This window comes from Acipenser ruthenus, chromosome 36 (assembly GCF_902713425.1).
Source record: "Acipenser ruthenus chromosome 36, fAciRut3.2 maternal haplotype, whole genome shotgun sequence".
Taxonomy (NCBI): domain Eukaryota; kingdom Metazoa; phylum Chordata; class Actinopteri; order Acipenseriformes; family Acipenseridae; genus Acipenser; species Acipenser ruthenus.
In genome coordinates, this window is record NC_081224.1 from 7,308,113 (window position 1) to 7,335,549 (window position 27,437).

Here is a 27,437-nt window from a genome sequence, read left to right on the forward strand (position 1 = left end):
AGCCTATGCTACAATGGCTTGCAGCCTCAGACCCAAGCCTTCACGCTTATGAACTTAAATTCCGCGCATATCCTCCTCCTTATTTTGAGGGGTCACATTTATAGTCGTGAGCTGCCCTCTACAGGTCTCGGCCCTCAAACAAGAAGTAGCTGCACTACTTCTCAAGCGAGCCCTTCGCCTCGTAGAGCCCACCTCCCCAGAGAAGGACTTCTTACTCAAGGTATTTTCTAGTGCCAAAAAAGGACGATGGCCTTCGCCCCATCCTTGACCTGAGACACCTCAACGGGTTCTTGAGGGAGAGGAGGTTACAGATGGTCACACACTGCCACATCCTCCAGTGTATTTTCATGTCCCTATTTGTCCTGCGCACAAGAAATATCTCTGCTTCACCTTTCAGGGAAGCGTCTTCGAGTTTTCCGTGCTGCCATTCGGCCTCTCCTTAGCCCCTGCATGTTTTCAAAGTGCATGGATGCCATCCTAGCTCCCTTGCGGCTGCAGGGGATCAGGGTGTTGAACTACCTGGATGACTGATTGAGCTGTTCCCAGTCGCAAGAAGGAGCAGTGGCCCACATGGCAATCATGATGGAGCATCTGTTGAGGCTGGGTCTCGCCCTCAACGATGCCAAAAGCCAATTAATACCGGAGCAGAATACGGTTTACTTGGGTCTCAGGCTGGACATCCTCACAATGTGAGTCTATCTCTCAGATGACAGAGTAGCCGCCATTCACAACTGTCTAGCCCTGTTTAAAAAAGGATCGACAGTAAAACCGTTGTTGTGTCAAAAGTTACTGGGTCTGATGGCCGCAGCTTCATCAGCAATCTAGCTGGGATTACTCCATATGCGCCAGATTCAGGCATGGCTCAATGCCTTCTGGCTACATTCCGGCTGACCGTGTCTCATGTATGCTGATGGAGGCAAGCATCTCACCTGCGAGAAGACGTAAGGATGGGAGTGATCCACAGCCGTCGGGTGGTGACGACAGATGCATCCAACTTGGGTTGGGGTGTGGCCTGGGCAGACAGAGGAGTCCGCGGGTCCTGGTCGGGTCGCTGGACATCACTGCACATCAATGCGCTGGAACTGCAAGCGGTTCACCTCGATCTCCAGGATCTCCTCTCTAGGGAGGGTCCTCACCCGTCAGAATGGCGACTCCACCCTCAAGTGGTAAAGCGCATATGGTAACAGTTCAGGAAGGCCAGGGTCGATCTCTTTGCCATGGAAGAGATGACTCACTGCCCCCTATGGTTCTCTCTTCACCGCTGCGGCGGTCCACTAGGCGTCAACGCCCTAGCCCACGAGTGGCCCGGAATGCTTTTATATGCATTCCTGTCAATACCATTGCTCCCAGCTTTCCTAGAGAAGGTCTTGGAGAGTGAAGGCAACAGTTCTCCTAGTAGCCCCCAGATGGACCAGGAGAATTTGTTTTTCAGACCTTTGCCAGCTGTTGCAAGGCCAGCCCTGTGAGATCCCGCTGCACATGGATCTCCTCAGTCAGGCGAGAGGAGCAGACTCCAACTATGCTACCCAGCTCCTGGTCCAGGCCCTGGTACTCTCCCGCCTAGACTACTGCAACTCCCTCCTGGCTGGCCTCCCTGCGTCCGCCACCCGTCCGCTCCAGCTCATCCAGAACTCTGCTGCCCGCCTGGTGTTCTCTCTGCCTCGCTTCGCCCACGCTACTCCACTACTCCGCTCGCTCCACTGGCTCCCGATCACCGCTCGCATCCAGTTCAAGACTCTTGTACTAGCCTACAGATGCCTTGACCAGACTGCACCCAGCTACCTCCAGACCCTCATCTCTCCCTACACCCCCACTCGACCTCTCCGCTCCGCCTGCACTAGAAGACTGGCTCTACCTCCGCTACGCTCCCCTGCCTCCAGAGCCCACTCCTTCTCCACCCTTGCTCCGCAGTGGTGGAATGACCTTCCTACAGATGTCAGGACTGCCCAGTCCCTGACCACATTCCGGCGCCTCCTTAAGACTCACCTCTTCAAACAGCACCTGTAGAACTCCTCTGTTTGTATCCTGGGACACTATCACCCTTCATTTAAATGTGCTTTATTTTGCTCTTATCTGCCCCCTATCTTACTGCATTTAATCCTGTACTTCAGAATACTGTAATCTGCCAAGTGTTTAACCTGTAGTATTTTGTATTTAATCATATCCTTATGTAACTATCACTATTTAATCATATCCTGATGTAACTATCACTATTATCTGCTGTATTATTGAATTGTGGTCTGTCACACTTGAACAAAAGTTATTGTATTTCTTGCTCTTATTGTATTACTTGTATTGTAACACTTGAAATGTATTTGCTTACGATTGTAAGTCGCCCTGGATAAGGGCGTCTGCTAAGAAATAAATAATAATAATAATAATAATAACTATGGGTCTGGCCTCTGAACTGGACCATCTGTCCGCCCTAGGGCTCTCAGACGCAGCCGTCAGTACACTGCAGAATGCTAGGGCCTCCTCCACAAGGGCGTTAAACGCCTATAAGTGGAGGTATTTTCAAAAGTGGTGTATGAGCAGAGGTCATGATCCCATCTATTACCCTATAGCAATTATTTCACAGTTTCTGCAAGACCTGCTAGAGGCAGGTAGATCCCACCAAAGAAGTTTATTTACAGTTTTCAAATTCAAAACAAAGAAAATCCTATCTCCCCTTGGAGAATCTAACTAAACCTCTTATTTATAGTTAGCATTTCTAACCAGGACAGCTAAGCTGTTTACCTGTAGAAATCTTTAATGATTTATTTACACTGATCTTTTTCTTTTGCCGGTTCTCCTCTATTTCTCCTTCCTCCAGGTATCACAAAGTCCATAAACAAAACAAAACGTTAAAATAAATTATTTCTGCACCATATACAACTGAGCTGATTTTAACAGTGCTTGTTAGTCTATTAACCAGTCTGAAATGATTTCAAAGCAAAGTACCACAAGTATCATCAAGTACCACCTACAAAAGGAGGGGGGGCGAGGCCCAAAAAGTTTGAGAACCACTGGTCTAGATTTTTGTAGACTAGTGGCCTCTAGTGGTCATTTCGCTGGTACTGCAGGCTGTTTAGTTACACATTTTACAACATAGAGAATACAGAAAATAGAACAAATACAATATTTAGAAAATGTGTCCCTGACTCTTTTTACCACAAAACTAAGTCATCTCCCTAGAATGTTCATTAACATATATTTGAGTACCTTAATATTGGAAAGTTTCCCCATGAAATGTTCTTCTTTTATCTAACTCCCATTTCTCTTTTGAAGACGGTGACGCACTGAGGCTGGCTGGTGGAGGCCATCGCTGTGAAGGGAGAGTGGAGGTTTATCACGCTGGAGAGTGGGGGACAGTGTGTGATTGGGAATTGGATCTAGCAGATGCTGAAGTTGTGTGTAGACAGCTGGGCTGTGGGTCAGCACATTCAGTAGTGCGCAGTTCTCACTTTGGACAAGGTTCTGGACCTGTCTGGCTGTTTGATGTTTCCTGCAGCGGCACTGAGTCAGCCCTGTGGAACTGCACATCAATGGGATGGGGTGTGTACTACTACAGTCACTATTGGGATGTTGGCGTGATCTGTTCAGGTATGAAACACCAATTCCATCAACATGAAAATATTGTTTTATTCTATTAACCCTCCGTCAATAATTTAGCTCACACTGAAGGCGGAAAGGGGTGCAAATGCACTCCACACACATGAATATGGTTAAAGGGTACATCAGCACTACATGAAAGACAAAACATAAACTATCCCACCCTGCTGTTCCGAATGTATTTGGTCATTGTATAATAATCTGTATGCGCCCAAACATCTGCATAATGCCACACTGCCAATGTCCAAAATCACTGTTCTCGAGCATCTCTTCTGAGCCAAAAAACATGACTTCTGCATGTACCCTCACATGTACTCTGAAACGTACCGGCGCATGACCAATGAAGCGTTTTATAAGCTATATTTCCTCCGTGTGGAAACACACTAGTCTATGTGACAAACATGGTCCGTCTAATTTTCCATAAGGAAGGAACTTGTACCTGCTTTCGTTTTGGGTAGTAGACATCTTTCACATTGTACATGTTTCCTTCACATGTTGTATTTTGATGTATTATTATGATTTAATGTTGCATTCAATAAAGCAAAACAAAACAAACAAACAAAACATCTGTGCTGTGTAAGTCGTTGCCAGGAAAAGAAAACCCAAGACGGAGTTGTTCTCATTTCTAACTAATGAAGGGACCTACCCACAATTATAGCAGTAGTGTGTTATTTCAATATACACCCCCAAAGTCTTCGATGTAGCTCCAGCTGTTTCGGAATGTTTTCAGAATTGACACGTAGCAAATAAACTAGCAAATGAGATTCGAAAACGATGTATTTTCTTTCGGAATTAGGTCTTTGAGGATGATCTGAACTAAAAAGGAAATGCTCGAGAACAGTGATTTTGAACATTGGCAGTGTGGCATTATGCAGATGTTTGGGCGCGGAACAGCAAGTTGGGATAATTTGTTTTATGTTTCATGTAGTGCTGATGTACCCTTTAACGTATCATGTAAAACAAAAGAACAACACAAAGTGGGTTTATATATTATCCTGCATTGAATAAACGTTGTTTTGAAGAGAAGTATTTTTTTAATATTATTTTCTGGAAACACAAAAAAAGGTTTTACTGAACCTCAAACACACACTGTTCTTTCACAAAAGACTCCCAGGAGTCAATGTTGTGTGTGCTTGCCACTCACCAACTGGAGAACAAATACCAGCAACTTTCCTTTATAAACACACAAGCCTTCCTCCAATTTAGCTGTGTCCAATTAGGGAAGCCGGCAGTATAAACCAATTTATTTCAAATCAGCCACTTTTAAAGCTGGCCTCCCTAGAGGCAGCTTCAGCATGTGCTGGTCTGCCCTTCACCCAGATGGCCACAGCTATCCCTCTTATAGTGGAAATCATGTTCTCCATCAATGAGGAGCGGCCTCTAGATTGGGAAACTGGACGACACCTTTTCTCTCCGTCACAGAGATTTATCTGTGTAACCCTTTAAGCAACAAGTGTTAGAGCCTACGGGATCCCTAGCCCGTAGGGGTCAATTTTACCTCCCCAACTATGGGACAAATATGGTGCTCCTTTCTTATCTCCAGACAAGATTGAAAATGTCAACGTTCCAATAGGATCTATTATAAGTGAAGAGCATCTGTAGTCATTTGGAGCTACATCTCTTCCTAACATACATTTAGGGGGCACATTTCTTCAGGTGACTCTGACTGTCTGTTCATTAGTATGGCATATATTAGTATTAGATAATGTGCCTTAATAATGTGCTTCTTTACTCTCTTTTGAAGGCGATGACGCACTGAGGCTGGCAGGTGGAGCCAATCCCTGTGAAGGGAGGGTAGAGGTTTTTCATCAGGGACGGTGGGGGACAGTGTGTGATCATCACTGGGATATACAAGATGCTGATGTTGTGTGTAAACAGCTGGACTGTCTCGATGCTCAGTCAGCACCAGGCAGTTCTCACTTTGGTCAAGGTTCTGGACCCATCTGGCTGGATGAGGTTTCCTGCACTGGCTCTGAGGCTGCCCTGTGGAATTGCACATCAGGGGGATGGGGTCGGCACAACTGTAGCCACAGTGAGGATGCTGGAGTGATCTGTTCAGGTAGGAGACAAACAGTCCATCCCCATCCAGGTGTTGTATTTTATTTATTTAAAAAAAAAAATCATATTTTTACAATTTGAAACATTTCTTAAATTTTAATTGTAAGCAATTCAGCATCAACAGCATGGCTAGGTATCCCATTCCATACCCTCAGCACTTTCCATATACCATATACCCCCTACTTCTTTGTTCTAGGCTAAATAGATTCCTTTCCTTCAACTTATCTTCCTAAATCATTCCTTTAAGATCAGATTAGTCTGGTTGCTCTTCTTTGGACTCTATTATTATTATTTATTATTATTATTTATTTCTTAGCAGACGCCCTTATCCAGGGCGACTTACAACTGTTACAAGATATCACATTATTTTTACATACAATTCCCCATTTATACAGTTGGGTTTTTACTGGAGCAATCTAGGTAAAGTACCTTGCTCAAGGGTACAGCAGCAGTGTCCCCCCACCTGGGATTGAACCCACGACCCTCCGGTCAAGAGTCCAGAGCCCTAACCACTACTCCACACTGCTGCCCACAGTGTGGAGTCTATCCAGGACAATAATATCCTATTGGTGCTGTGGTGAGCAGAATTGGACACGATACTCTAAGTGCAGTCGCCCAACAGTGCATTAACTTCATCATGACGTCTTTTGGCTATATACCCAGGTTTTTTTCCTGCAACTCCCTAAATTTAAGTAAATAACCCAATTTGTCTTATAATACATTATTTCCATGCTTGTCAATCCATTTCAATATTTGTTATCCATAATTTTTATTATTATTATTTTTTTTGGCAAGTAGTGTTGTCTTTTGGTACAGTATCCTACTTTACATTAAAATAAAGTTTACAGTAGTTCTTTATTGAGGTCTAATTGTCCTTGTGTGGTCATAGCTAGTATAATAATCAAGTGTACTGCAAATTTGTAGTTGATTTTATTAGATAACATTTGACATTCTCTAAGAAAAAAATGCATTGAATAGTAGATGATACAATAGAAAATCACAACTGTAAAGTTCAGTGTAGCGCAAAATTCATTGATCCCTGTGTATGTTTGAGAACAATCGATTTGATGATAATAATACACAGTGTGCCCATATAACATGCCTCTTTAATCTCTCTTTCCTCTTTTGAAGCTGACAACGGATTGAGGCTGGGAGGTGGAACCGATCCCTGTCAGGGGAGAGTGGAGGTCCTTCATCAGGGACAGTGGGGGACAGTACGTGATCATAACTGGGATCTAGCAGATGCTGGAGTTGTGTGTCGACAGCTGGGCTGTGGATCTGCGCAGTCAGCACTGCGTGGATCTCACTTTGGACTAGGTTCTGGGCGCACCTGGTTGGATAATGTTAACTGCAGTGGTTCTGAGTCTGCCCTGTGGAACTGCTCATCAAGTGGATGGAATGAGTACTACTTGAGACACTACGATGACGCTGGAGTGATCTGTTCAGGTAGAAGACACAACACCGTATTGTATTTATGCCATTAAAAAACAAAAAGTATTTTTTAAGCTATTTCAACAATATTCTCAGTTTGTAAAATGATAGGAGATAATCAGTTGCTCCAAAAAAAACATACTATTTTGTGGAATTCAGAGATCTGCACAATCTTTGATTTTCAAATTTTACAGCCAATTCTAGCATGTTCAATTTGCAAACAAATGGTGGAAAAAATCAGTAAATCTGTTAAGTAACTGGGAAATGTAAAAAGTAGAATAGTTTAATGAAAATTGAATAAGCAGTATTTACATTAGGACCTCTGTTAGGTAAGCAAATTACCGCAAGCGATGCAAACTACGTATCTTTCTTCTGTAGATAGGCTTTTTTTGAGGTATGTCATCACACGAGTGGAAAAGCTTGCAGGCATTTTTAACATTGTGATCAGAGCGAGAGAGTGATCTGCTTTCCACAACCTTTCCATTAAAATATAATGTGGTATTACGCTGTACTGATATAACAAACTATGGGTAATTACTTTATATGAATTATTATGTTATGCACGAATGGAAGAATTGGCTTTCTGCAATGGTGTACTTTTTAGCATATATCTATAATCGTTTACGCAATATATTTTAATATCAAATATATGTCTTCCACACTATTACAGTTTTGTTAGAGGATGTATTAGTTTATCTCTAATGTAATCACAGTTGTACATATAGACTGCCCATGTTTTCATTCACGTCCCAAATTCTGGGCCGCTTTGGTTTTTAGATAATGTCCCAAATTCTGGGCCGATTTGGTTTGCAGACAACGTCCCAAATTCTGGGCCGCTTTGGTTTTTAGATAACGTCCCAAATTCTGGGCCGCTCTGATAACATCCCAATTTCTGGGCTGCTCTGGTTTTTAGATAACATCCCGAATTCTGCATTTTCGAATTCAGGCCACTTTTTGAGATATTCTGCTCAGCTGACAGCCAAGTTTCTAAGTCATGCATGCACAGTTTACCATAAACTGGACCGTTAATTTATTTAAGAGTAACCCTTAGTACATGAATCAAAGTTAATGTATTTTTTACTCTCCCAGAAAACATTTAGGAACATGGTATACCAAAAAAAAAAAAAGGACATCTCATTTGCTCATGTAATGTCCATCAATATATAGTGAGGCGTAGGGGTTTATCAGAACTTCTGGGTTTAAGAGACCAGTGTCCTTCAACAACTTCAAATAAATCCTATTGTATTGTATTAGTCAACATTTCCCTTATCTATTCCTGATAGTTTATACTGTAGGTCAGGGGTTTTCAACCTTTTTTTGAAACTGTACCCCTTCTATCTGAAGGTTTCAGCTCGAGTACCCCTTTACAATTTTCGCTCAACTGAACGGTACCTCAGTTACAATAAAATGGAGAATTTAGGAGGCTGTGTGGTCCAGTGGTTAAAGAAAAGGGCTTGTAACCAGGAGGTCTGCGGTTCAAATCCCACCTCAGCCACTGACTCATTGTGTGACCCTGAGCAAGTCACTTAACCTCCTTGTGCTCCGTCTTTCGGGTGAGATGTAATTGTAAGTGACTCTGCAGCTGTTGCACTGTTCACACACCCTAGTCTCTGTAAGTCGCCTTGGATAAAGGTGTCTGCTAAATAAACAAATAATACTAAAGTGTTAGAAAAGATATCCTTTTAATATTAAAGAATAATCTGATGAACGCCCCCCCCCCACCCCCTGTTTATTTAATAAATTTGGGTGACAAATTGCTGGTTTAGGACTGGTTAAAACTTTTAACTACAAGTATTTGGATGCACAGAATTAAAAAGACAAGTATTGGGTTAGGAGCACACCTATTTTTTTGTAACTTTGATGGCCTTTTTTAAATTGACAGCCTTTTGTGAAAGTGAAGGCCTTTTGATACCCAGCATACACTGCAATACCCAGCAAAGTTATACACTGATATTCCGATAGCACAGCAATTCAAATGAAGTTTGTAATTGGTTGTGTTCCTCAAATACACAATAAAAAGTGATATTTATAGGGTATACAGTTATACAGCGATACAGTGGTTTCGGACATCTAAGAACAGGTACTGCGAGCATCTGGATTCATACCCAGAGGTACTCTGTAGCCTCCTAGGACATTCACAGCTTGTTTGACACCCTCTTGTAGTTGCCCGTTTCTGCATATAAAGCAAAATGCTGTTTGTCAATCTCTCTTTTTTCTTATAAATCAGTCTTTGCAGGAATCATTCTGAAAACACTTGAATCAGTTAGGGACTACCAGTCTGACACTACAGGCCTTTAAATTGCAGTACCAATTTGCAAGTTGCTAAGTGGTTGCGTTCCTCAAATTTGCACTGCAAAGTGATATCTTAAAGAAGTTAACCCGGTTTCTAGGCCCCGGGGTCATGGAGATATGACCCCGAAAAGGGTAGTTTTTGGACATTTTTGACAGGGCGTATCTCGGGTTCTGTGGGGGTTAGGAACTTGATTTTTTTTTTGTGGCAGGGCCCCATGGGGCCCGCACAAGGAGTCATCATTTTCATGGTTCAGATGCCAGGACGGCTTGGCAAAGTGAATTTTTTCGTCATGACATGAGTTTTTGGGTGAACCACCACACCGTTTTAGGGGTTGGTTTGGGGTGCTCCCCTGAGTCTATATCACTTTGAATGGTGGTTCTACGTGCTCGGGTTCGAGAGATATGCTTGAAATGTGTTTTTCAACCCTGCCATAGACATGAGTGAGGCTGAACACCCTGAACGCCCTGAAAATATTTTTTGCAAAGAATTGCTACGAAACTGGGCATGTTACATTCAGGCTGGTCTAGAACCCTTCGAACAGTGGTTGTAGGTGCTCTGGTTCGAGAGATGTGACTGAAAATGTGTTTTATAACACTGCCATAGACCTGAATGGGGCTGAATAACCGAAAATATATTTTGCAAAGAATTGCTACGGTGGGTGTATGCGTGCAGGGGTTGCATGGTGGTGTGTGCGTGCAGGTGTTGCATGGTGGTGTCTGCGTGCAAGGATTGCATGGTGGTGCGTGCATGTAGGGGTTGCATGGTGGTGTGTGCATGTAGGGGTTACATGGTGGTGTGTACGTGCAGGGGTTGCATGGTGGCGTGTGCGTGCAGGGGTTGCATGGTGGCGTCTGCGTGCAGGGATTGCATGGTGGTGTGTGCATGTAGATGTTGCATGGTGGTGTGTGCGTGTAGGGGTTGCATGGTGGTATGTGCGTGCAGGGGTTGCATGGTGGTGTGTGCGTGCAGGGGTTGCATGGTGGGTGTATGCGTGCAGGGGTTGCATGGTGGTATGTGCGTGCGAGGGTTGCATGGTGGTACACGTGTGTGGAGGGGATTTGGAGTTCAGGTTTTGCGCAAAAGACTGGGAAGGGTAGGGTAAAAGAAAAATTACTGCAATCATTTATTTTCACTGTCGACTCCCAGTCTACTTACCCTCACTTTATGATTTTATTTTGTGATTATTTAATTATTGTCAAAATAAATGGCCTTCATCTACTCACAGTTGCAGTCTCATTTCTGTCCAAAAAGAACCTGAAACACTACAATATATTGATGGACGTTACATAAGAAAATGAGATGTCCTTTTTTCAGAATACCATGTTCCTTCCCAAAAATGTGAAAAATGTGTTTTAATATTATCCTTTAATAAAGGAAAACGACTGCTCTAATTAATTTTCATGTATCTATTTCAGTGCAATGTAGTTTCTGCATGTAATAAGAAATACATTTTTTTTAACATTTACATTTTATTTCTGTTTTTTTTTATAAAAAAAAAAAAAAAGATTTCTGGGGAGAGTAAAAAATACATTAACTTTGATTCATGTACTAAGGGTTACTCTCAAATGAATTCACGATCCAGTTTATGGTAAACTGTGCATGGATGACTTAGAAACTCGGCTGTCAGCTGAGTCCCCAAAACTGGGCTGAATTCGAAAATGCAAAGCGGCCCAGAATTTGGGACGTTATCTAAAAATCAAGGCGGCCCAGAATTTGGGACGTTATCTAAAAACCAAAGCAGCCCAGAATTTGGGACGTTATCTGCAAACTAAATCGGCCCAGAATTTGGGACATTATCTGAAAAGCAAAGCGGCCCAGAATTTGCGACGTAAATGAAAACAGGGGCAGTCTTTATGTAAAACTGTGATTACATTAGAGATAAACTAATGTATCCTCTAACAAAACTGCAATAGTGTATACATTTTATATTAAAATATATCGCAAAAATGATTATAGATATATGCTACTTGAAAGAAAAAAGTACACCACCACAGAAAGCCAATTCTTACATTCGTGCATAACATGATAATTCATATAAAGTAAATACCCATAGTTTGTTATATTAGTACAGCAAAATACCACATTATATTTTAATTGAAAGGTTGTGAAAAGCAGATCTCTTGCTCTCTCTCTCTCTCTCTGATCACAATGTTAAAAATGCCTGCAAGCTTTTCCACTCGTGTGACGACATATTCATGTGACAGACATGGACCAATCAAAACACGAGACTGTTATGCGGTTCCATCCCAAAAACTGGGCCTGTGTCATACCTCCTTTTTTTTTATTCCTTTCCGTACTGTGTGCATTGCACTTAAGCAAAAAACAAACAAACAAAAAACGTCCACAAATAATATTTACACAAAGCAGTTAACGTTCTTGTTTACTATTCAAATGACAAAGTTTTAATCAGCCTATCAGTGCTTCTTTACTGCTTTTCTGTGATCTGTACTGTGCAGTAGTGGGTGGGACAAAGTCAGTGCTGCATTGTTTTGATTTAGGATGCTAAAATCTAGTTTTCAGCACTGGAGGTAAAATAGTAGAAATGGACGACAAAAAAGCAAAGTATATTTCGGCTGATGATCGTTTCAAGATATTTCCCAAAGAAACTGTACATGCAGACTGAGGTAATTGTTTTGTATATCTTAATGTGTCTTTGGAGAAAATACGACTGATCGCAATTTATCTTCAGAATCACACATTAAACAAAAGGCTACCACAGAGGCTGCTGAACAGAACGTAAAATAAACAGCTTTCAGAAACCAAACTGGAAAGTCAAAAGTATTCCTGTCTGCAAGTTAAATCAGTACTAAAATGATCCAGCACAGCAACCTCGCGTCAACCTGCTGCTTACTTTTTCGCAGTTGGAATTTTTAACCCGAATAGCCACATTTTCTTTGTTCTGACTCAGTATTGATAAAATAGATTATTGGATGGGGCAAATAACATGACAACTAACATGCTGCATACATTGCCTTTATTAAAGTATGCCAGATGCCCTTGTGTAACTGAGTTTTGGGGCTGTTTCTAATCGATATCCACATCTGTTTAATTTGGCAAAGCTTTGCCTTAACTTCCAACCAATTCAATGGATGCAGACATTCAGTCTTAATGTATGGGCAAGTCAACTGTAGGGGGATGCTGCGTGCTTGCCTTAACAAATGACAGCACTCTGTTTTAGTAAGGAAGCAAGTACCACTATTTTTAGGCTTTATAGTGTTCTGAAATACTGTCTACTTAGGTTTATTTAATGTTTAAACAGGTCCGCGAAATGTCAGCGAAATCCTAATTTTATTCTGCAACATACCCGTGAAAAATACATAGATTTACCGCGATTTAAGTAGATCCCTATATATTGTAGCGTTTCCACGCAGTGCGCAGGATAAACAAACACAACACGCCGTTTTCAAGTTCAATGCTTTATTTATGAACCTCTTAGAGCCCACTGCTCTAGCCACTTGCTCTACACCGACCACAATGAGCGTGCAACGCCCCGTTTTATAGCTAAGCCCCGCCCCTTTATGTTAATCGGGTACCAGAGCGAACAGCTAACCCATTGGTCCCCAGCCGCACACCAGGACCAATGGGCACACACAACAAACAGCCTATGACAGGGGCAGCTCGCACAGCCAGAGACAGAGCGAACCCGCAGCTACAGGTAATACAGACGGGGGAAAGGAACACAATACAGCGGCAATAACAGACAATAGAAACAAGAGGGAATACAGTACACAAACACAATACACGGATCGCTACACTATGTTATATATATAAATTCTGGGGATAGGGGGTGTCTGTCTCTCTGTCCATCCGTCCATCACACTTCCATTTTGTACATGTGGAAAAACGCTTATCAAAATGTCATGACACTTGGTATTAACAATATTTAGTTCAGTTATTGAGAGTATCAAATGCTGGTGGTATAGGGAGTGCCTGAAAATGTGTCAGACCCCCCCAGCTTTCTGTCGTATGCAAATCTTACAAATTAGATATATAAATGGGTAATTGTATGTAAAAATAATATGATATCTTGTAATATCTTGTAATCTGCTAAGAAATAAATAATAATAATATAAGGTCATTATTCTAGATAAGAAACCACAAGGGTCCCAGCCCTGATCCCAGTGTATGTATTAGATAATATTCCCTTATGACTTGCTTATTTAATGTTACTCTGTTCCCTCTTTTGAAGATGATGACATATTGAGGCTGGTGGGTGGAGCCAATCTCTGTGAAGGAAGAGTGGAGGTTCTTCATCAGGGACAGTGGGGGGCAGTTTGTGACCATCACTGGGATCTCTCAGATGCTAAAGTTGTGTGTAGACAGCTGGGCTGTGGATCTGCTAAGTCTGCACCACGCAGTGCTAACTTTGGACAAAGTTCCTTACCCATTTTGGTGAATGATGTATCCTGCAATGGCTCTGAGTCTGCACTGTGGAACTGCTCATCAAGTGGATGGGGTGTGCGTGACTGTGGTCACTATGAAGAGGCTGGAGTGATCTGTTCAGGTAGCGGACGCACATTCCTGTCACATTCGTTTATGCTGTGTATAGTTTCACAATTTGTAACATTTGGGTGATGTAAAGTTTGAATGATGTTGTCTCTGTGTTTGGCTTCCTTTGGGTTTAGTTGTGTTAGTTGAGTTATGGGTTCTTAATAAATTATAGACATTCATTTATGTCAATTAAAAGTGTATATTAGAACTTGTCTGATTTAGAACTTGTACAACAGCCATCTTACATTCATGTGTTAGTCTTCTGTGTCCTCATATATTGATCTCTCGCAACAGTATCTAAACCTAGGAAGTGTCTCTGAAGTTCCTATGGTACAACTATTTACTTAGCTGCACCCTCATATGTTTATGCTTAACAGAATTCATATAAGTGTGAATTCTAAAAAACTATTGTGATGCGATATATTGCCAGTTTGTAGATTCTCAGTTTGCATATTGTCCTGCTAATTCTTAAAACCATGGGCTGCAAAACAATTTAAGCTGCACACCTTGTTTCAAATGCGGTGTAATATTCCCAATCCCTCTTATTTTGAAGGTGAGGACAGGTTGAGGCTGGCTGGTGGAGGCCATCGCTGTGCTGGCAGAGTGGAGATTTACCATGCTGGAATATGGGGAACAGTTTGTGGTAATTACTGGGATCTCTCAGTTGCTGGAGTTGTGTGTAAACAGCTGGGCTGTGGATCTGCTGAGTCTGCACCGCGCAATGCTCACTTTGGACAAGGTTCTGGACCCATCTGGCTGAGTTATGCTTTCTGTCATGGCTCTGAGTCTGCCCTGTGGGACTGTTCATTGTCGTGGGATTGGCGCAACTGTCATCACTTTGAGGATGCTGGAGTGATCTGTTCAGGTAGGAGCCACACATTCCATCTTCATCCTCAACATTCCTTAGATTTTATTTCGATTTATTGATGTCGCTGTGGGCAGGATATTCAAAAAACATTTTTATTGTATTTAACTCATGGTATAGTAACGAGAGCTTTAGTAGCAAGTGATTTTCAAACTAAGTGTGTTAATTAAATCAATCTGTTAATGCTTTGAAATTGAGTCGAGGAGGTCATTATGAACGCATTTCTTGTTAAAAAGCTTAATTGTCGCAGGTCACGTATATCACTTCCTGTCTCAACGACTAAATAAGGGGAACTCGTTAATCAAAATGCATGTTAACGAGATCAAGAAATGAATGGAAGCGTAATTAGCTGTTATGGAAACTACTAGCATACAGGGAGACGGCTCTCTCACCCGCGAACAGCAGCCAAATGGAAATAAAAAATAATGGGAATATCTGTTTCGTAAACTTCATTTAAAATTGTGCAGTTTGTCATGCAGAATGTACATTTATTTAGATAACTTCACATATAAAATGCTGATTTACGATTATCCAGACTCCCACAATTCTCTGTGTAAAAAAGTGCCTCCTATTTTCTGTTCTGAATGCCCCTTTATCTAATCTCCATTTGTGACCCCTGGGCCTTGTTTCTTTTTTAACAAAACTGTAGCCTGTCTGCCTTTAGTGCCGAGGGTTGGCGGTTCAAATCCGGACCACGGAGAAAATAATAAATAAAAAGCATTATAAAGTGATTTGTTTATTATTAATAGCATTATAATTAAATTATACCAAATCAAGTTTTTATTTACAATGAAGGGAAAACATGTTTTTGTTGACTTTATAAGCATTTGGGTGACACAGTATAGGTTACCTTCATTGTCAAAAAAAAAAAAAAAGTGGTTATTATTATTATTTGTTTATTTAGCAGACGCCTTTATCCAAGGCAACTTACAGAGACTAGGGTGTGTGAACTATGCATCAGCTGCAGAGTCACTTACAACTACGTCTCACCCGAAAGACGGAGCACAAGGAGGTTAAGTGACTTGCTCAGGGTCACACAATGAGTCAGTGGCTGAGGTGGGGTTTGAACCGGGGACCTCCTGGTTACAAGCCCATTTCTTTAACCACTGGACCACACAGCCTCCTGGTGTAATTGAATGATAACGCTATTAATAATAAATTAATCATGATTATAGCAGCAGTTTTTAAGTAATGTCAATATTTTGTCTAATAGTTAAGTACAATGTCGGGCTGTCAGGTCTTGTTTTCAGAAAATACTGGCATGAACATTATACAAATCAATGGAATACCATGTATGTATGTATGTGTGTATGTGTGTGTATTTAATAGAGAGAGAGAGAGAATACATGCATGTCTCCAGTCATATGTGGTTTTCATGGCTCACGTCGCTTTAAATTCTAGCCAAAATTGTAGATATTTATTAATATTAGTACTTCCATAGCCTTATCTTTTCACCTATTGATTAGCCCCATTGCCACTGTCAGATTTTATGCATCCATGCATCCCTTCCTGCATCCATGCATCCCTTCCTGCATTGATTCGATCTATGTAACACTTTCAATTTAGATGCATTATAGTGTTATGTTCTAATTATTATACAGTAGAGAGTCAATTATCCGATCTTTGATCAACCGTATTGTCTATAATCAACCGAATGCACCTGTAATCATATGATGAATTACATGTGGTGTATTACACACACAGCTTCTTCTGCTAAAATGGTTATTAGATTTAGCTGCCAAAAAAGGACAGAATTATTCAGACCACCAAAACCTTAGATGGAGCATTGTGTGCTTTTAAATTGTTGCAGTTAAGCAAATTAAAACAGTCACCTCATTCTTCTTTTTTCTTCTATTTCGTCAGTAAGTGCTGGAGATCCTGTCTGTTATTGAGCAGCTAAGAACTTTTATTTTATTCATTTCAATTGCATGTTATTACAATGCCTTAACAGCAAGTATCAAAGTATAGAAACATTTCACTGAAGTGGAATGATTCCTAAAGTTCTGTAATGTGTCAAAGTTGTACTGAATTGCTTTGGTATATGGTACGTTTAATTACAGTATTTCATTACCTTAACTGTAGGTGTTAAAGTTTTACTGAATTGCATTAATTTAATGATTTGTAAAGCTTTGTCATTTTGTATGCTTAATGAGATGGAACAGGTTACTAGCTATATCATCAGTCGGTTCTGGTGTACCAAGTACTTGTGTGTGTTAACTTTATTCTATACATTACTAAAGGTATAGTAATTGCTATTAATACCCGTTACATTTTTTTTCAGATGCAAAGTGTTTTGTTAGTCCTCCGGTTTGTGGCTCCAATGGAAATTGTGTCAACACAACTAATGGCTACTGGTGTGACTGTCACCCAGGATATACTAATGTTGGGAACGCAACAGGACAGTGTGAAGGTAGAAGCTTTGCAGTAAAATCTATTTAATGACATGTATATGTAGTACAGAGTATGTCCCATTTAATTCCAGTTTAAATCCTAATCTCTTACAATTCTGTAGAGATGATGAATTTCTATGGAACAAGCAAAGTGAAAATCAGTAAGTGAAATCAAAAGGATACTTTATATCAAGAATTGAAGATAAAATATGAGTGGTTCTATATTAAATCACACTGCCAGATTGTTATTGCCTGGTACTCAAGTATTGTGTAGACAAGGGCAAACAAGGCAATGCTTTGTTTTGTGATGTTTTCATTCTATTTCATTGACACCAACATAACGTAAAGCATGTATATGTTTAATTTGAAGCTATGTCCCATTTCTAAACTCATTAATATTTATGAATTATATTGTGAGGGTAGATTTACTGTGGTTGAGAGGCAATTTTGCTTTGAGAAATGTCTTCATAGGAATGTTGGCTGTAAAGGTCATAAAAATATTAACGTTCAGTAAATGATTTATTTATTTATTTTTGCTGTTAACATTTTAACTACAGAAATAGTAAATTTAATGACCAACGTCTTGAAGACATTGCAGACACTGAAAGACTTATAGTCAAAACATTGTAATTTAATTGGTTGAGTTTCAATATTTCCAAATTCAGCACTGTTGAGTGTTTTTTTAGGTATGGATAACATTTTAACTACGTAAAAGCAATTATGCCAGCATAGGTTTCTTATGGAATAATAAAAACTTCCATCTTTTTTTTGTATGCAAATATGATCACGTACAGTACTACACAGCCAGCTGAGTTGACTGCATTAGACTATCTGTGCAAAACAACCACTGGTTTGTCTTAAACATCCAATGTGTCTATACTGTATGTCCTATCAGATCAATGTATGTCATTATTAAAATGTATTTTTCCATTGTTCTCCAGATATCAATGAGTGTATAAAGAATGGCACCCACTGTGGCCCGAATGCTTGGTGTGAGAACACAATTGGAAACTACAGCTGCACCTGCAACAAGGGCTTCAGGGCCAGTTCAGGACAGGAGCACTTCATGACAGCCAGTGAAAACACCTGTAAAGGTCTGTTCAGAGGAGTCCGTACAATGCTCTGTACTCACAGTACTGTACCAACCTCTACCACAGCACTGGATATTCATCCACAGTCATTGTAGTGGATAATAAGGGGACCCAATGAAACAAAAAAACTGGTGTTTTTGTGAACCAAAACAAAGCTGGTGGTCTTAACTTTACACATTAGTCAATGTATCTGTCTATCCTATGACATGGCGCAAGGAGTGAATGCACCACGCTGTGACAACGGATGCTTCGTTCTTGATCACACGTTTGTGGCAAAAGTGATGTGAAAGTGGATGCTAATTCATGTTTGTAATTTGTTTGCATGCAGATATCGATGAGTGCACTGAAACCCCCCTGATCTGTGGTCCGAATACACAATGTGCCAACACTGTCGGCAGCTACAGCTGCTCCTGTAAAACAGGATATTTTCCTACTACTGGATTGAAATGGCTACCCAATGAAATACAATGTGAAGGTAAACTGCAAAGATTGCACTAAACCATCAATTGATCCAATGGGGGAAAACTTTAGTAATAACAGTATCTTTAGTAACTGAGTGATGGATCTTTTAACTGAATTATGACAATAAAATCATTTTTGTTTTAGTTCCGGGATGTCAACTTTGCTGTTAAACTGTAATCTTTTCTCACTCTCTCTTGTATTTTCAGACTTCACCAAGATTCAAACTGTGCAAACCTGCAGCATTATATATTATGAAGTAGGTGACTACAAGGGATGCTAAATTCCTATTTGTATTTAACTGCCACTACTTGGTACCTAACCACTTCCTGTGCTGTAGGGTAGTCTTACTCCATTCATCTCACTGCAGGACCCATGAGACCTGGAGCTAAAAAATCAGCAAATCCTGATGTTACATCTTTCAGCAGGCTATTGTTAAATTATGTTAGTAACATATAGCCATTCACATTGTCAAATACAAACTATGACCTTTCATGATAAATCATAGCCTACACCCACACAAAGAACAGTCAAAATTCTGCTTGGGACATTTGTTCCATTAACCACGCTCAGATATCCAACTAATGCAGCCCTAAATGTTCCTACCATTGTAGAATGACTTTAATTTACTACCATTGCAGAATAACTTTTACTTTTACATTTGGGGGGGCTGAAGCGTAAGGTAACATAGTTTATGGTCAGGGCCCGGAGGCATGAGGACCCTGGTGGTGTGATGAGGGTTAAAGCTACAGAGACTGTAAGCGTAAAAGAGCAAATTTGACAAACCAAGTGATAAACCAACTGGACACTTGTTAAATATATTTTCTTAATTTTACACATTTCAGCTCACTTTGCAGCTGAGCCAGCTAACGTTTTTCAAAGAAACATTGTGAAAAAAATACAAACTTGAATGCAAACCGTAGCCTATAATGAGTGACTATGCCCAAAATACAGAATTTCTAAACGACTTACACAACCTAAAATTATTTTCATGTTAGCAAAGCTTAAATGCTGCCTTTCAAATTGACACATTTGTAAAAACACAGGTAGCTTTTTTTTCTTCTTTTTTTTTTATTTTTAATAATGCCAGAGATGGGATGTTGTATCAACACAAATCTGAATTATTACTAAGCTGCTCAAATCAAAAACAAAGCTGTCCAAAATAATTATGGTAATGAACACAGTATTCAAAACTGTGATCACAGCCATGTACACCAGTACAATATACTAAAACATATTACATTAGTAATTGCAGTAACTTCATATTTGGATGCAGTTCAAACTGTACAGTTCTATAAATGAAATAAACAAAACAAAGTAACAGTGGATTGGAATATAACCAAACGATAATAGTCAAGTCTCAGATCTTAAGAGTTACAGCTACCTTCCCCAGTTTCAGATCAAAACCCACAAAGAAGACTTTTCTTAGACCTCTCATCTGCTGGCTGCTGGGGCTAGTGCCTACCCGCTAATGAGATGTCTCCCAGAATTTTCAGATTTTTTATTTGTTTTCGCTTGAATGTTACCATCCTCTCCCAGCCTCTGCTCCCTTATCCCTCCAATCCTTTTTCCTTGAAAACTATGATTTGGCATTTAATATATACATGTTATTTATAGAATTATTATTATTATTATTTATTTCTTAGCAGACGCCCTTATCCAGGGCGACTTACAATCGTAAGCAAATACATTTCAAGTGTTACAATACAAGTAATACAATAAGAGCAAGAATACAATAACTTTTGTTCAAGCAAGGTACAAGTGTGACATACCACAATTCAATAATACAGCAGATAATAGTGATAGTTACATCAGGATGTGATTAAATACAAAGTACTACAGGTTAAACACTTGGCAGATTACAGTATTCTGAAGTACAGGATTAAATGCAGTAAAATAGGGGGCAGATAAGAGCAAAATAAAGCACATTTACATGAAGGGTGATAGTGTCCCAGGATACAAACAGAGGAGTTCTACAGGTGCTCTTTGAAGAGGTGAGTCTTAAGGAGGCGCCGGAATGTGGTCAGGGACTGGGCAGTCCTGACATCTGTAGGAAGGTCATTCCACCACTGCGGAGCAAGGGTGGAGAAGGAGCGGGCTCTGGAGGCAGGGGAGCGTAGTGGAGGTAGAGCTAGTCTTCTAGTGCAGGCGGAGCGGAGAGGTCGAGTGGGGGTGTAGGGAGAGATGAGGGTCTGGAGGTAGCTGGGTGCAGTCTGGTCAAGGCATCTGTAGGCAAGTACAAGAGTCTTGAACTGGATGCGAGCGGTGATCGGGAGCCAGTGGAGCGAGCGGAGTAGTGGAGTAGCGTGGGCGAAGCGAGGCAGAGAGAACACCAGGCGGGCAGCAGAGTTCTGGATGAGCTGGAGCGGACGGGTGGCAGACGCAGGGAGGCCAGCCAGGAGGGAGTTGCAGTAGTCTAGGCGGGAGAGTACCAGGGCCTGGACCAGAAGCTGGGTAGCATAGTTGGTGAGGAAGGGTCGGATTCTTCGGATGTTGCTCAGGAAGAATCGGCAAGTGCGTGCCAGAGTGGAGATGTGCTGGGAATAAGAGAGGCAGGGGTCAAGGGTGACTCCAAGGTTCTTAGCAGAGGAAGAGGGAGAGAGTGTGGTAGATTCCAGAGGAACAGAGATAGAGAGATCAGAGGAGGGGGAGGAGGAGGGAAAGAAAAGGAGGTCAGATTTAGAGAATTATTTTTAATTAGAAAAATACTGCAGCACTTGTTTCTGCGTCCCACTTCTTATGTATCGTGTGTCTCACGCACATGCTCCTTTGATCCACGGTTCACTCGAGTTCACTCCCAGCGTATTCACGAACACAGCGAAGTCAGGATTCGTGGCAGGGAGGCGGAAAAAAATGCCTTTCCCATTCCCTTTCTCATTATTATTCACATAGGGGATTGCCTGTGGGTCCGAGACAGCCCCCCCCATCCCTAGTCAAACTCAGAACACAATTGACCGCCCCATCCCTAGTCAAACTCAGAGCCCATGACTTTAACATACCGTAAACCCTGCTAGTCTAAACTGGTCAATAATCTGAACCACGCTATCATAACAAAATGCATGCTGAGAGCAGCTGTAGAAACCAGCCATTCTGCAATGAGTGTGCACAACATTTGCAGCTGTCGATATATCACTGGTTTTGATGAAATGCAGGTATCAGTGACAGAAAACAAAAAACAGACATTTTTTTCTTTAACTTTTGGTTGAATCAGATTAGATGTTAAATCCACCGATTGTAATACAGTGGGTTTATGGTAAGTATGTTGGAAATATGATTCAAGATATGTGTCCAGTAATTGTTAAAATCTTACAATATCAAAACATTCACTGTAAAATATCCACATTTGTCTTTCCATAAACAGCACTGCTGTTTTTAGTAATTACTGGTATATTTCTTCTATTTATGAAGGGACCTATTTTATTTATTTATTAATAATAAAATGTTAATTTACACTTGCTGAATTTCTTCTGTAGTAACTCTTGTATGGAATTGTCTTATTGAACATTTTAACAATGGAACTGTTATCTATATGATTAATGTTCAATAAAAATGTGTGTGTATATACTCTGTGTGTGTGTGTGTGTGTGTGTGTGTGTATATATATATATATATATATATATATATATATATATATATATATATATATATATAAATACAAAAGCTACCAAGATGCCTAATGAGGAAATCAGTAAGCCTGGGCTAGCAGTCCTTTAATCAGTTTGTGTCATTTTTTCTTTTACAGGGAGGAGTAGAGAAATACCTCAATAGTTCCAGCACCTGGTTTTGTTTCATCACAAACCTAACTTCCACCAAGTTCACTTGGTCCAGTTCTGAATATCAGCTGCAGGTCAGGACTGACTGTGTACTCCTAATGTTCCTCTGAAGTGTTTGCTTGGGGGCTGCAACCCTAGAGGCTTCATCTCATCACCCTATTCCTTTCAGATCCTCACTGGCTTCCCATCCAGTAACACACTGATTTAAAATCTTTACTTTTAGAAACTACATTGGAATATATATCTACTGGATAAGGCCACCCCAGTAAAAAGGCCACCTTGAAATTAAGTCCTGAATTGACTGCAATGACCACCTTCAATATCGAGGTCACCCTGTATGGGAAACCTTTCAGCAAACATGTGTTTCTATTTTAAAACAAGATACGTGCTGCTAGGTTAAAGAAATCTGGTAATTTCACCTGGAGAGTGAAATCGTCTAACCCCTGAGGAGACCAGTGATACTATTCCTAATACAATTAAGAGGTTAAAACGTGTGTATGACATCACCACAATTACGCAATTAAAACGTGTGTATGATGTCACTCTTTGATTTTTAAATTGATTATTTAATTTCAATGCAACTGAAAACTGGATTCGGCAAAGAAAGCTGTATTAGTTAGAAAAGTGTGTGCTAGTTAGAAAAGTGTGTGCTAGTTAGAAAAATGTGTGCTTGTTAGAAAAGTGTGTGCTTGTCACCACATCCACAGCTTGTTTTCCTATCTGAAAGTCAATCACTTTGAAAACTGACATGTTTGTATAACACTTCTTACAAACCAATAGTACAGGAATTGAAACCTCGCCATTTTTAGTACATTTGTGCTACTTGCCGCTGTCAACACTTGTATTGCAATTCTTTATATCTACTAAATACATTTTATGTTATCAATGGTATTCAGCAATGGATTTTGAATGAATATTAATTGTATTAAAACATGTTAAGCAGGATATACAACTGATGTTCAAATAATCCAGTTATATTATTAAAAGTGGATTTTTTTTTTTAACTGATTCACCGCTTTTCATTCAGTTTATAGCTGCTTTATGTGATTAATGGAGGTACATGTAATCTCCCTTTCAGCAAGTGGTTGGTGTTTTAAGCTCTGCTCTGAATGACACTTCCTTGTGGAGTAACCTGACCAGGGATGAGAAGTCTGTTGCAACTCAAGCATACCTGGACATTGTAGAGAGGGCAGTGCTGCACTTGACTGAGTCTTCAGAGACTCTGTTAAGGAAAAACATGAACACACAAAATCTAGGTATTTTCCTTACTATCCCACATCATTCTGAGTGGCTCAGTCTCTCTCATATTGAGTTATTACCAGTATTCTCTAAATCTGCCGTTATTTGGCTTTGAGCTGCTTATTGTGTTGTCTGTAGAATCCTAAGTGCCAGGGCTGAACATGTGACAGTGTGACCGGGCTGGCAGAGTTAAAGTTCATTGTCATATTATTTGAATGGAATGAGGAAGGATGTTCATTGCCAGCACTTAGGATTCTCCAGACATGCTCAGTGCAGTTCAATTGCAGGTAAAGGCAGATATAGAGAGGAATGATCATGACTTTTTAGGGCTCTGGTTCTTCTGGTATACATTAACCAAGGAGATTCTTTTTCGGTTCTTTTTAGATATGGAGCTACTGATTGTACCGACGTACCTCACCCCTGGATCTGAAATGTTACAATCCAAGAACAACATCCTGGAAATAAACATGAGATCCCTCCAGCAGAATAACATGGAAGGTAATGACTAATGATAGAATAATGTGGAGGGCAATGGCTTTAATGATATACAGACGTGCTCAAATTTGTTGGTACCCCTCCACAAAAAACGAAGAATGCACAATTTTCTCTGAAATAACTTGAAACTGACAAAAGTAATTGGCATCCACCATTGTTTATTCCATATTTAATAGAAATCAGATTTTGCTTTTGATTTTTTATTCAACATAATATTGTAAATAATAAAACAAATGAAAATGGCATGGACAAAAATGATGGCACCGCTAACCTAATATTTTGTTGCACAACCTTTAGAGGCAATCACTGCAATCAAACGTTTTCTGTAGCTCTCAATGAGACTTCTGCACCTGTTAACAGGTAGTTTGGCCCACTCTTCCTGAGCAAACTGCTCCAGCTGTCTCAGGTTTGATGGGTGCCTTTTCCAGACTGCAAGTTTCAGCTCTTTCCATAGATGTTCGATAGGATTCAGATCAGGACTCATAGAAGGCCACTTCAGAATAGTCCAATGTTTTGTTCTTATCCATTCTTGGGTGCTTTTAGCTGTATGTTTTGGGTCATTATCCTGTTGGAGGACCCATGACCTGCGACTGAGACAGAGCTTTCTGACACTGGGCAGTACGTTTCGCTCCAGAATGCCTTGATAGTCTTGAGATTTCATTGGGCCCTGCACAGATTCAAGGCACCCTGTGCCAGGCGCAGCAAAGCAGCCCCAAAACATAACCAAGCCTCCTCCATGTTTCACTGTAGGTATGGTGTTCTTTTCTTTGAAAGCTTCATTTTTTCGTCTGTGAACATAGAGCTGATGTGACTTGCCAAAAAGCTCCAGTTTTGACTCATCTGTCCAAAGGACATTCTCCCAGAAGGATTGTGGCTTGTCAATATGCATTTTAGCAAATTCCAGTCTGGCTTTTTTATGTTTTTCTTTCAAAAGTGGAGTCCTCCTGGGTCTTCTTCCATGGAGCCCACTTTCGCTCAAAAAGCGACGTATGGTGCGATCAGAAACTGACGTACCCTCACCTTGGAGTTCAGCTTGTATCTCTTTGGCAGTTATCCTTGGTTCTTTTTCTACCATTCGCACTATCCTTCTGTTCAATCTGGGGTCGATTTTCCTCTTGCGGCCGCGCCCAGGGAGGTTGGCTACAGTTCCATGGACCTTAAACTTCTTAATAATATTTGCAACTGTTGTCACAGGAACATCAAGCTGCTTGGAGATGGTCTTGTAGCCTTTACCTTTACCATGCTTGTCTATTATTTTCTTTCTGATCTCCTCAGACAACTCTCTCCTTTGCTTTCTCTGGTCCATGTTCAGTGTAGTGCACACAATGATACCAAACAGCACAGTGACTACTTTTCTCCATTTAAATAGGCTGAATGACTGATTACAAGATTGGAGACATGTGTGATACTAATTAAAGAAACGAATTAGTTTGAAATATCACTATAATCCAATTATTTATTATCTTTTCTAAGGGGTACCAACAAATGTGTCCAGGCCATTTTAGAATATCTTTGTAGAATAAGCAATAATTCATCTCTTTTCACAGCTTCTTTGCTTTATTCTATGACATACCAAAGGCATGCAAGTATACATGATAAAATAGCTTTTAATTTCATCACTTTTCAGGAGGAATGAAGCATTATTTCAATGAGCTGTAAGGGTACCAACAAATTTGATCACGTCTGTATATAATGTGGAGGGCAATGGCTTTAATGATATAATAATGTGGAGGGCAATGGCTTTAATGATATAATAATGTGGAGGGCAATGGCTTTAATGATATAATAATGTGGAGGGCAATGGCTTTAATGATATAATAATGTGGAGGGCAATGGCTTTAATGATATATATAATGTGGAGGGTAATGGCTAATGATATAATAATGTGGAGGGTAATGGCTTTAATGATATAATAATGTGGAGGGTAATGGCTTTAATGATATAATAATGTGGAGGGCAATGGCTTTAATGATATAATAATGTGGAGGGTAATGGCTTTAATGATAGAATAATGTGAAAGGTAATGGCTAATGATAGAATAACATGGAAGGAAATGACTAATGATAGAATAATGTGGAGGGCAATGGCTTTAATGATATATATAATGTGGAGGGTAATGGCTTTAATGATATATATAATGTGGAGGGTAATGTGTTTAATGATATAATAATGTGAAAGGTAATGGCTAATGATAGAATAATGTGGAGGGTAATGTGTTTAATGATATAATAATGTGAAAGGTAATGGCTAGAGCCAAGTGAAATTATTTTTATTTTGTTATAATTTTGCATTTTATTCTTCACAGATGTCACTTTATTTTGTTGTATCTTTCACAAATGTCGTTTTACTACAGATACACATTAATAAAATAACTCAATTCGATGTATATCAATAATAGTATAGTATACATCATGTTTTAACTACATGCAATTTTGACAAACAGACCTCGCACAGAAAAATTATTTAGTTACCATAATTTCTCATTAGTAGCAGTAACAGTAACGTGAAGTTCCCCACTCTTTTTAATTAACTGTCTATTTACAGTAAATACTGCCCATGCCGTCTATAAAAATACAATAAGATAATGATGCTTAACGACAGTATCTTTCGACTCCCATTCCAGCCAACAGCTGCAAAATCTGCACTTCATTATTTTGTCAGCGTCGGCTGCATACACATGTTTAATTGTTATGCACGGTTTAGACATTTTAGAAACAAACGTCTCTTCTCTTCCATCACAATTTTAATTCCCAAACGACTCAATTCAAATTATGCATCTGCGCAAGTGCTAGTCAGAGCTTCCGTTTCCCTTCAGACCGTGTCTATGGTAACGGCTGAGCCTTGACAACTACGATTGCGAGTATTTATTTAAAGTATGTTCTGTATAAACCTCACAATTTACAAATGTCACTCTGTTTGTTTTATAATGATTTTTTATGTTATTTTTTTTTTTTAATTTGGAATCTCCAATTGTCTGTTTTACCCCATTTTCTCCCCAATTTGAAATGTCCAATTTTAAGCCTGGCTCACCATTGCAAGCCCTGTGCTGAATGGAGAGACAAAGACGAACACACACGTCCTCGGAAACGCGTGTCGTCAGCCATCCGCAGCTCTGGGCCGCTTGCAGGCAGGCCCGCAGGTGTCCGGTCAGTCTACAGGGGTTGCTGGTGCACGGTGAGCCGAGAACACCCTGGCCGAGCTAAGCCCTCCCCACCATGGGCACCACTCGGCCAATTGTGCGCCGCCCCCTGGGAACTCCAG

The 27,437-nt window shown here is 40.3% G+C and overlaps 2 protein-coding genes across 2 annotated transcripts in view; both read left to right on the forward strand.

The window, feature by feature from the left end:
- Positions 1-5,641, forward strand: part of LOC131706572 (deleted in malignant brain tumors 1 protein-like) — a 29,827-nt gene extending 24,186 nt beyond the window's left edge. The window contains exons 8-10 of the mRNA XM_059007916.1: positions 3,268-3,582; positions 5,336-5,408; positions 5,491-5,641. Of these exons, the coding sequence (XP_058863899.1) occupies positions 3,268-3,582; positions 5,336-5,408; positions 5,491-5,641 (539 nt within the window). The remainder of the gene's footprint in view (positions 1-3,267; positions 3,583-5,335; positions 5,409-5,490) is intronic.
- A 1,160-nt stretch (positions 5,642-6,801) lies between these two features.
- The window catches only part of LOC131706619 (adhesion G protein-coupled receptor E1-like), a 33,152-nt gene continuing 12,516 nt past the window's right edge, over positions 6,802-27,437 (forward strand). The window contains exons 1-10 of the mRNA XM_059008047.1: positions 6,802-7,095; positions 13,563-13,877; positions 14,418-14,729; positions 17,011-17,139; positions 18,061-18,213; positions 18,539-18,685; positions 18,879-18,928; positions 22,412-22,516; positions 23,521-23,698; positions 24,066-24,179. Of these exons, the coding sequence (XP_058864030.1) occupies positions 18,186-18,213; positions 18,539-18,685; positions 18,879-18,928; positions 22,412-22,516; positions 23,521-23,698; positions 24,066-24,179 (622 nt within the window). The 5' untranslated portion in view covers positions 6,802-7,095; positions 13,563-13,877; positions 14,418-14,729; positions 17,011-17,139; positions 18,061-18,185. The remainder of the gene's footprint in view (positions 7,096-13,562; positions 13,878-14,417; positions 14,730-17,010; positions 17,140-18,060; positions 18,214-18,538; positions 18,686-18,878; positions 18,929-22,411; positions 22,517-23,520; positions 23,699-24,065; positions 24,180-27,437) is intronic.